This window comes from Anneissia japonica, unplaced genomic scaffold (assembly GCF_011630105.1).
Source record: "Anneissia japonica isolate Jap-2015-1 unplaced genomic scaffold, ASM1163010v1 scaffold29351_len16576_cov120, whole genome shotgun sequence".
In the NCBI taxonomy this organism is placed as follows: Eukaryota; Metazoa; Echinodermata; class Crinoidea; order Comatulida; family Comatulidae; genus Anneissia; species Anneissia japonica.
In genome coordinates this window covers 6,664-15,594 of record NW_022728209.1, presented here as the reverse complement: position 1 = coordinate 15,594, position 8,931 = coordinate 6,664, and the positions used below count along the sequence as shown (strand labels likewise).

The 8,931-nt window shown below is 36.9% G+C and overlaps 3 protein-coding genes across 3 annotated transcripts; 2 read left to right on the top strand and 1 right to left on the bottom strand.

The window, feature by feature from the left end:
* Nucleotides 1-187: 187 nt before the first annotated feature.
* LOC117114041 lies at nucleotides 188-1,378 on the top strand. The gene is made up of 3 exons (XM_033257573.1): nucleotides 188-456; nucleotides 1,003-1,248; nucleotides 1,365-1,378. The coding sequence occupies exons 1-3, from the start codon at nucleotides 231-233 to the stop codon at nucleotides 1,376-1,378; spliced, it is 486 nt and encodes a 161-aa protein (XP_033113464.1). The 5' UTR covers nucleotides 188-230.
* On the top strand, nucleotides 1,329-2,516 carry LOC117114042 (protein ALP1-like). Its single transcript, XM_033257574.1, has one exon. It carries the CDS (start codon nucleotides 1,392-1,394, stop codon nucleotides 2,079-2,081), a length of 690 nt encoding a protein of 229 aa, XP_033113465.1. The 5' UTR covers nucleotides 1,329-1,391; the 3' UTR covers nucleotides 2,082-2,516.
* A 2,415-nt stretch (nucleotides 2,517-4,931) lies between these two features.
* LOC117114043 (troponin T, cardiac muscle-like) lies at nucleotides 4,932-7,488 on the bottom strand. Its single transcript, XM_033257575.1, has 3 exons — nucleotides 7,354-7,488; nucleotides 6,428-6,565; nucleotides 4,932-5,630 (listed from the first exon to the last, which is right to left on the bottom strand). The coding sequence occupies exons 1-3, from the start codon at nucleotides 7,481-7,483 to the stop codon at nucleotides 5,245-5,247; spliced, it is 654 nt and encodes a 217-aa protein (XP_033113466.1). The 5' UTR covers nucleotides 7,484-7,488; the 3' UTR covers nucleotides 4,932-5,244.
* Nucleotides 7,489-8,931: the final 1,443 nt, after the last annotated feature.

The window sequence follows — 8,931 nt, the reverse complement described above, 5'->3', positions numbered from 1 at the left end:
GGTTAGTTTTACCTAGCAGGAAAGTCCAATGCGAACAGCGCGAGTCGGGTAAACTTCCCAAGTCATCACAGTGAATGACCTTCCTCAGGCTGTCAGGCAATTACGCATGAGCTGTGACCTGGAAAAAAACGTCACACACAAACATATTGATTAATTTCGCGCGTGTTTGCTAGTGTCTTGATTTTGAGTAATTTTGTCATTTTTTTCACTTGTTTGCTCGGTTTGTTTCAATGGCCGATTTATATGGAGCATTAATAAATGTGCTAGGTCTTGGTGAGACAATCCATCGCGATTATCAACGAGTACAACATGATGTGGGCCTAGGCCTAGTCCAAAGAAACACTGTCACAACAAGGAGAACCCGGCGGTTTAGCTTGTTACGATCTGTCGTACGTGAGCGTCAACGTAGGCAATCTGAGGCAATCTTGAATATAGCAGTTCTAATTACTGGGCTTCGTGAGTTTTTTTTAAATATTGTTTACTAATTTAACGTATAGTATTACCGATTACCGATCCTAGGGCTAGGGCCTATAGTTATAGCTTCTGTCGACCCACATATCACTAAAATTAAAAATATAATTGGGCCCAGCGACGACCGACGCCAAGTCGATCGGGCCCAATAAACTGGGCCCAGTCGTCCGTGGGCCCGATCGTATTTTTAACTACAAAAACAATTTACAAATTAAAATAAAAAACACATTACAGTAAATGGCCCCACGGGTGTGTTAAGGGATCAATTTTTGTCTTATAATTGTTGAATATTTTTCATTCTCTATAGACAATTTTAATAATATATACTTTACTTTCCAAGGGGTGGGGGGGTGGTGGAGAGCCAGTCTGCCCCCCCCCCCTAAAATCCGCCATATTTGCTGCAAAGAGATGTGCATCCCTGTATGGATATTATATAACATTTGTTTACATTTACATAATTGCATGGATGGCAAACATTATTTTATATATGCATAAAAGTCAAAGTTGTTTTTATTTTTCTTTGATTTGTAGTGAATGCTATGTATGCACCTACAGTGACTGTGTGGACAAGGAATCGCAGCCATCAGTGGTGGACCATTGATTGCCTTATGCAATACGATGATGTGCAATGGTACGAAAATTTCAGGATGACCAGGAGACCGTTCCAGTTACTCTGTAATCAGCTGAATCCATACATCGAAAGAATGAACACACAGATGAGACGGCCAGTTAGTGTGGTTAAGTTAGTCGCCATTACTGTTTATCGCCTTGCCACTGGTGAGTGTTTTCGGACTATAGGAAATCTTTTCGGTGTTGGCCGTACCACTGCTTACGATGCATTTTGGGATGTGTGTAGAGCGATATGTACCTACTTAAAACCCCTCTATGTCAAGCGGCCCAAGGGTGATGATGTTAAACGTATGCTACAAATATTTGAACTTAAGTATGGCTTTCCCATGTGCGGTGGAGCAATCGACGGATGTCATATCCCTATCATAGCGCCCAGACTGTACCACACTGACTACTACAATAGAAAAGGTTGGTACAGTATCCTTCTACAAGGTCTTGTTGACCACAATTACAAATTCATTGATTTTGACGTAGGGCAGCCAGGAAAGTGCCACGATGCCTATGTGTTTGAAATGTCAAAACTGTATAGGAAATTATCATCTGGCACATTCTATCCTCCATTTACTAAAACAATTGAAGGAAAAGAAGTACCAATTGTTATCCTAGGGGATTCAGCCTATGCGCTGTCTACGTTCCTTATGAAACCCTATGCAGAAGGACTGGCAACTGCAGCGCAAAAACGTTTCAATGAAAGGCTCAGTCGCACACGAATTTTGGTGGAGCATTCCTTTGGCAGACTAAAAGGACGTTGGCGATCAATAATGAAACGAAATGACTCGCAAGCAGATAAAATACATATAGTCGTTGCGTCATGTATTGTCTTGCATAACTTCTGCGAGGTCTGGAACATGGACTATGAGGAATATAACAATTTTGATGTCGAACAGCCAGGTAATGAATATCATCCAGATGAGGAAATCGGAAATGAAAATGAAATTCGCACTACTCTCGTGCAGTACTTCACCAACAACCCATACTGAAATTATATATGGATATAGTTAGAAAAATCTAAGGGTTGCGTGAAACATTTTTAGGGTGGGTGAAAAATGATCAGGAACAGAAATTTCTACATTTTTCATAAATTAAGGTTGGCCAGATGCTGAATTTAGGCTGGGTGAAAGGCGTTTAAAAATAGCTTAAAATTTTTTGTCATACAGATTATTTACGTGTATTAAATATATTTTGTTTTTGTCAATGTTTTTTACATTTTTTAATTAAATTTAATTCTGTTGATAAGTCTGAAACTGTTATGAAAGATTGGGGGCGCAATCTCATCGTAGTAACATTGATAAAACGTAACACAAGTTGATTCCGGACATATCAATCAATAGTAGGCGCTTCCATGGAAGTTCACTATCTAGCCTTTAAAATATATTAAATTTGTATCAATTAATTTTAACACATTTTAAATCATGTCATATTACTTTAGCATTTTCAGCTGATTTTAGGGGTATATAAAATCTAGGTTCCACTGTACATGTCTGAATGTAAATATTGTATTTGAGTAGAAATAAAAATTTTGAAATGACATGATTGTTTTGATTTTGAATGTGCACTTCAATATGGAATAGCGGTAGCAATACAGTACTTTTATTGACAAGCATTGCATAAAATATGCGAACAAGAATGTAAACCAAAATGTTGATGTCGGACGGACAGCAAACTAGGATGCATGAATTGATTCAGTGATCTTGCATCTATCCTAAATCCGCCCCTAGGGCGTCTCCAACATTGTTTGCTGGGGCAGGTGGAGCCTACACTGTGAACCAAGCAAAACAATCCTCATTTGCACCAATGCATCTCCCAGATTAGGCTACTACAACTGTATTCACCAGTCAATAGTCACTGCAGCCTGGAAAATATTTTCAGATCAATTTTTTTTTGGGGGGGGGGGCTGTTAACCACCCCTAAACCTATAATTTACAGATTTAGTGGGCAGTGGCAGCGCCAGGAATCTGTATACTGTATCTGTATACTGTATTAACTAAAGTTCGTTAGACAATCTGTTGACAGTGACAACAATGTTATAAAAAATACAATTACTGAATCAAAATTATTTTAATTTACATAATACTGTACTACATAACACTGAAAGACATGCATATTTAAAAAAAAAATTGCAGTAAGAAGCACCTGGTTTTTTGTAGTTGTCCACATGAATGACAAGAGATGAAATTATTGCATTAATATGTCTGAATATAAAACTTTGATATCTTTCAAAATATATTAATTATATATAAGTATATTTGTACAGTATGTACACACTGAATAAGAAAACTTGCAAAGTTAGGTTTGTACTGTATAAAATAAAATCCATGAGTAATATATATTGATTAAAATATTGAATACATTAAATTAGCACCATTACAAAAACACCAACACATACACAATTCTAAATTATTGCATTATATTTGGGGGCATTCAACAATTACCTGGTTTGTTTTTTTTAAACTAAATTTGACCATCCCCACCCTTGTTGTTTGTACTTTCAGCTTGACAACCACCTAACCCACCCCTGTACATACTCAATGTTATGAAACCTCACATGTTCTCTTTATATTATTAAATTAACTTGCGTTCATCCTTTAGTTTACGAGGACAATTTAAACATCCAGATTTTTGATAGGGCGTCGCATGCGCCATTAATCTAGACGCGCACCCGTTTAATTTTAGGCCTGCCCGCGATTATCACGTGTACAGATGGGACTACTGCCACTTTAAAGGAAACTGAAGTAAATCGTTCGTTTACCTCTGTGTGGGTGCTGTCTCTTATACACATCTAGATGTGTATAAGAGACAGATATAAAATCTAGGTTCCACTGTACATGTCTGAATGTAAATACTGTATTTGAGTAAAAATAAAAAATTTGAAATGACATGATTGTTTTGATTTTGAATGTGCACTTCAATATGGAATAGCGGTAGCAATACAGTACTTTTATTGACAAGCATTGCATAAAATATGCGAACAAGAATGTAAACCAAAATGTTGATGTCGGACGGACAGCAAACTAGGATGCATGAATTGATTCAGTGATCTTGCATCTATCCTAAATCCGCCCCTAGGGCGTCTCCAACATTGTTTGCTGGGGCAGGTGGAGCCTACACTGTGAACCGGCTGATCAGATTTTTGGCAAGCAAAACAATCCTCATGTGCACCAATGCATCTCGCAGATTAGGCTACTACAACTGTATTCACCAGTCAATAGTCACTGCAGCCTGGAAAATATTTTCAGATCAATTTTTTTTTTGGGGGGGGGGGCTGTTAACCAAACCCCCCTAAACCTATAATTTACAGATTTAGTTGGCAGTGGCAGCGCCAGGAATCTGTATACTGTATCTGTAACTGTATACTGTATTAACTAAAGTTCGTTAGACAATCTGTTGACAGTGACAACAATGTTATAAAAAATACAATTACTGAATCAAAATTATTTTAATTTACATAATACTGTACTACATAACACTGAAAGACATGCATATTTAAAAAAAAATTGCAGTAAGAAGCACCTGGTTTTTTATAGTTGTCCACATGAATGACAAGAGATGAAATTATTGCATTAATATGTCTGAATATAAAACTTTGATATCTTTCAAAATATATTAATTATATATAAGTATATTTGTACAGTTTGTACACACTGAATAAGAAAACTTGCAAAGTTAGGTTTGTACTGTATAAAATGAAATCCATGAGTAATGTATATTGATTAAAATATCGAATACATTAAATTAGCACCATTACAAAAACACCAACACATACACAATTCTAAATTATTGCATCATATTTGGGGGCATTCAACAATTACCTGTTTTTTTTTTAAAACTAAAATTGACCATCCCCACCCTTTTTGTTTGTACTTTCAGCTTGACAACCACCTAACCCACCCCTGTACATACTCAATGTTATTGTTGTTCTCAATCATTAAGACATTTTTTAGATAACCTACATACAATATGCATACATAAAACCTGGCCCACACTCAACCATGTACGCATGTGTATGCATTTTAACACACCACCACTCTGTGCATATGTACAGTAATTGTTGAATGCCCTTTTGCAAGGAAAAACTGTTTTTGTTTACACAAAGAATATTGTTCAAGGTAACTGCATTTGGTTATCTAGTTGGACATTAGTTTATTACAGATCATGCCAATATGTTGACCCATTGTTATTACTTGGCCCACCATGCCCATAGTTGCTGTTTTGTCTACCCCCTTGCATTGCATTCCCAAATATGTGTGCAAATTGCAACAACAGTTGGTTGTTCTCATTTCTTCTTCTCTCATCAGCAGCTAACTGTTGCATTCTGTATTCATGTTCTCGTGCCTCTTGCTCTGCGATTCTGCGTTCCCTCTCTCTTTCCATTGACTGCTCCCATTGAAGCCTTTCCTGTTCTAATTTTACTAGTTCATCTGTTGATTCATCCCGCTGCTGCTGTTGTGCCTCAATTAGTTTAGAAATAGACTTATCAATGGCATCTTCAACCTGCGATTTCCTTCCGCGTCTTTTTCTAAAACTTGATCCTGGTAAATGTAAAAAATGCACTTTAAATGATAATATTTTCTTTTTAATTAAAAACAGGTTATATTCGCAGTACAGACAACATGTTTTTACCACTTCTTGGATTTTTTTAAAGTAATAAATTACGGTACCAGTGTACAAATAGAAGAAACAAATTGAAATTGTTTTGTATATAAACTGGCATGTGCTTCATTATTTTTTTAGCTTAGTCGACAGAACTTGTGGTAGCTACTGCATGTGCACTAAACCATAGCAATCCTCAGGTTGTACGTCCGCAGTTCAAGTACAAGTTAAATAGCGCACCATCTTTTGGATGAGACATAAAGCCTTTGTCCCTGTTACAGCATGACACAGGTGAATGATAAAGATTGCAGTGCACTAGTCAGAAAACAGTAGGTGATTGTCTCTCGATGTACTCACTGGCCACCAGAAGGACCCAATTGGATAATAAGCTTACTTAGAACAAACACCAAATTAAGTAACTTCAAACAAACCAAATGAGTACACTGTATGCAACCGAAACAGCATAAAAACCATCTAAGCAGGGGCGGATTTAAATTCCGGAGGGGGGGGGGTCCCCACAATCAGACAAAATGCAGACTACTTACAACATAAACTTTTGAAAACACCCAAAACCTTTTTGTTTAGCTTGTTAAATTTGAAACCCTGAAAACGCCCTTCTCCATCTGGCTGGGAATTTTGCGACCCCTCTTTCATACAATCCTGGATCCACCCTGCTAAATACGATGAATGTTTGAAGTCCAAAGCTCTAGATACCAATGAAATAAAAAGTATTTACCATCATGTTTTGGTGCCTTTTTCTTGTCTTTTGTTACTACAGCTGGTGTTTGAGGATCATTCAATGGTGGTGTTGGAGGATCATTCAATGGAGGTGTTGGAGGATCATCTGATGAGGGTTCTATGTCCCGATCTGAGTCTGAAAATATTTAGAATATTTGAAAATGAGCAATTAAATTTAAACATGCTTGTAAATTTCCAATCAGTTAATGAAATAAGCAATTAGATGTTGCAATGAAGTTTTAAACAAACTAGGAAAAACAATACATTATAAGCAATTGGAAGAACATTGGACAACTGTAGTTCTTTAAAACTTTTTTTAGACTGCAGTTCAATAAGATGAAACTATTTTTGTGTCTTGTTTCACAAATTGGGAAAATGTGCTAAAAGGAAGTCCGAATAAAAATTAAAAATGTTAGTTTTTCAATTAGCAAGTTGTGTCTACAAAGCAGAGAATAAAGTAAAAATAAAGATTTATTATTACTTGAAAGAGGTATTATAATTGATGTTTATTAACACAATACAATATTTTTTCAAAGAAATACTGTATTCATAAATTGGAGGTTGGAATAAAATAGTTTTTAAATTTTTATTCAAAATGTTGAATTTTGTCTGAAGGTTCACAAATAACCTAAAAATGAATTTTATATTTATTTCAACTCTCAACTTTTAAGCGTCAGCTGGTTCTCGAAAAAAGGTACAGTAGTATAAAAGAAAGTCTAGCCTAATGGATGAAGATGCTGCATAGCTTCAAGTAACAAATGAGAAGAGTAACATTCTTCAGTTAAGCGATATTGATGCTTTATTAGTAATTGATTACAGTATTATAATTACTACTGTAATAAATAATCATACATTAATTGAAGGATGACAAAGGCTATTTTACAAGTACACAAGTAAAAATTGAATTGGATTAGCAATAGTTACCTTGGTTTAGTGGTTCCTGTCCTGGTTCACCTGCTGGTGGTTCGGCAACCACACCAACATGTGTTATAACCTCATCATCTGAAGCACTCAGATCTGCATCGATATGGTGAAATTGTTGTACATTATTCATTGGCCTTCTACCTGTAAATTTGGAAATGACAGAACTAAAAATAGGGATCATGATAGAAATAAAAATATTGACTAAACACTAGGCCTTACTTAGCCTAGGCTTAGATAGATAGTAGTAAATAAATTTAAATGTTTCTGGAACATAATTAACAGAATACTACTGTATCTAGACAAAAAATTATTTGTCTTTTCCATCCCCTACTAGGCGAACCATCTACTACTAGGCTAGCCTAGGTTGTGCAGTGAAAACTAGGAATGGCTAGGTAAGCTGGACGGGGGCGCTTCGGGAGAGGGGTTGAGGCGAATTCACCGCAATTAGCGGATGGGCCAAATAGGCCAGCAGTAGAGGTGGGTGACAGAAGGGTACAGACAATCAGGCCCACAGACGATCGGGCCCAAAACTAAATCATCTCATTCCAAACATTTTTTATATTACTAAAAAAAAATCAAAGCTTTGAATATATAATTATTTATTTGTTCATTTAATTACAAAAAGGAAGTTTAAAAAATGCTATATTATTCCATAAACTAGCAAATTTTACTTTATCAGTTGTCCACACATCTTTCAAATAAACGTTCGGGCCCAGCGACGATCGACGTCAAGACGGTCAGGCCCTTTTTTGTAATAATGGACGATCGGGTCAACTGGGCCCGATCGTCTATATAAATTATAACCCGTATAGGCCGGGGTAACTTTAGTACTCAACTTACCAAGAATTTCGTCCATTTCTTCGTAAAATGGTGAGGTCGCTCGGCCCCGTCCGCTGGAATTATTTATTTTTTTCGCCGTCCTATATTTCTTCTTGAGATAGTCAATGCGCTCCTTCATGGCTTCCCATGTATTATACGGAGATTCTGGAAACCTCTCCAGAAACTTGGCGACGATGCTGGCCCATACACGAGAGTTGTACTTCATCCCCTCGAACCCTTGCTGGTGTTCTTTTTCTCCCCAAATCGCGATCAAACCGTGCGTTTCAGCATGCGTCCAATTTCGCTTCCTTTTTGCTGCATTGTTTTCTACTGTAGATTTTCTTTTTGTTCCTTTTGCTACCGCATCCATTGTTGATACCCAAAAGCGAGCCTAGCCTGTCGAAATGCCGCGCGCTTTCGTTAATTGTTTTGCTACACATACCGGAAGTGAACGTCACGATTTAGCGCCCCCAATAGATGAATCTGTACGAATGGTTAGTTTCACCATGGCCTGTGGTAAAACTAACCACGTCGATAAATCCCAGTGCGAACGACAGGAAGTTTACCCATTGGAATGTTACCCACAGTCTCGGTAAAAATTTCCCTATTTTAAATCCAGTGCGATTGCGGCTTTAGAGTTAGAGCTAGGGTTAGGGTTAGGGTTAGGGTTAGGCAAAGTGAGATAGGCTAAAACAAACACTATTCCATTGAAAGTTTGAAGTTTTTCGGAAAAGTTCTCGAAATATGGCGGAAAGTCAA

What these genes read in the sequence shown, in the direction of transcription:
- LOC117114043 (XM_033257575.1), bottom strand. Translation starts at nt 7,483, where the DNA reads ATGAATAATGTACAACAATTTCACCATATCGATGCAGATCTGAGTGCT. An exon ending in ACAGGAACCACTAAACCAAG is followed by an intron (nt 6,566 to 7,353) that starts GTAACTATTGCT and finishes AAATATTTTCAG; the next exon opens with ACTCAGATCGGGACATAGAA. An exon ending in AAAGGCACCAAAACATGATG is followed by an intron (nt 5,631 to 6,427) that starts GTAAATACTTTT and finishes TACATTTACCAG; the next exon opens with GATCAAGTTTTAGAAAAAGA.
- LOC117114041 (XM_033257573.1), top strand. Translation starts at nt 231, where the DNA reads ATGGCCGATTTATATGGAGCATTAATAAATGTGCTAGGTCTTGGTGAG. An exon ending in AGTTCTAATTACTGGGCTTC is followed by an intron (nt 457 to 1,002) that starts GTGAGTTTTTTT and finishes TTTGATTTGTAG; the next exon opens with TGAATGCTATGTATGCACCT.
- LOC117114042 (XM_033257574.1), top strand. Translation starts at nt 1,392, where the DNA reads ATGCTACAAATATTTGAACTTAAGTATGGCTTTCCCATGTGCGGTGGA.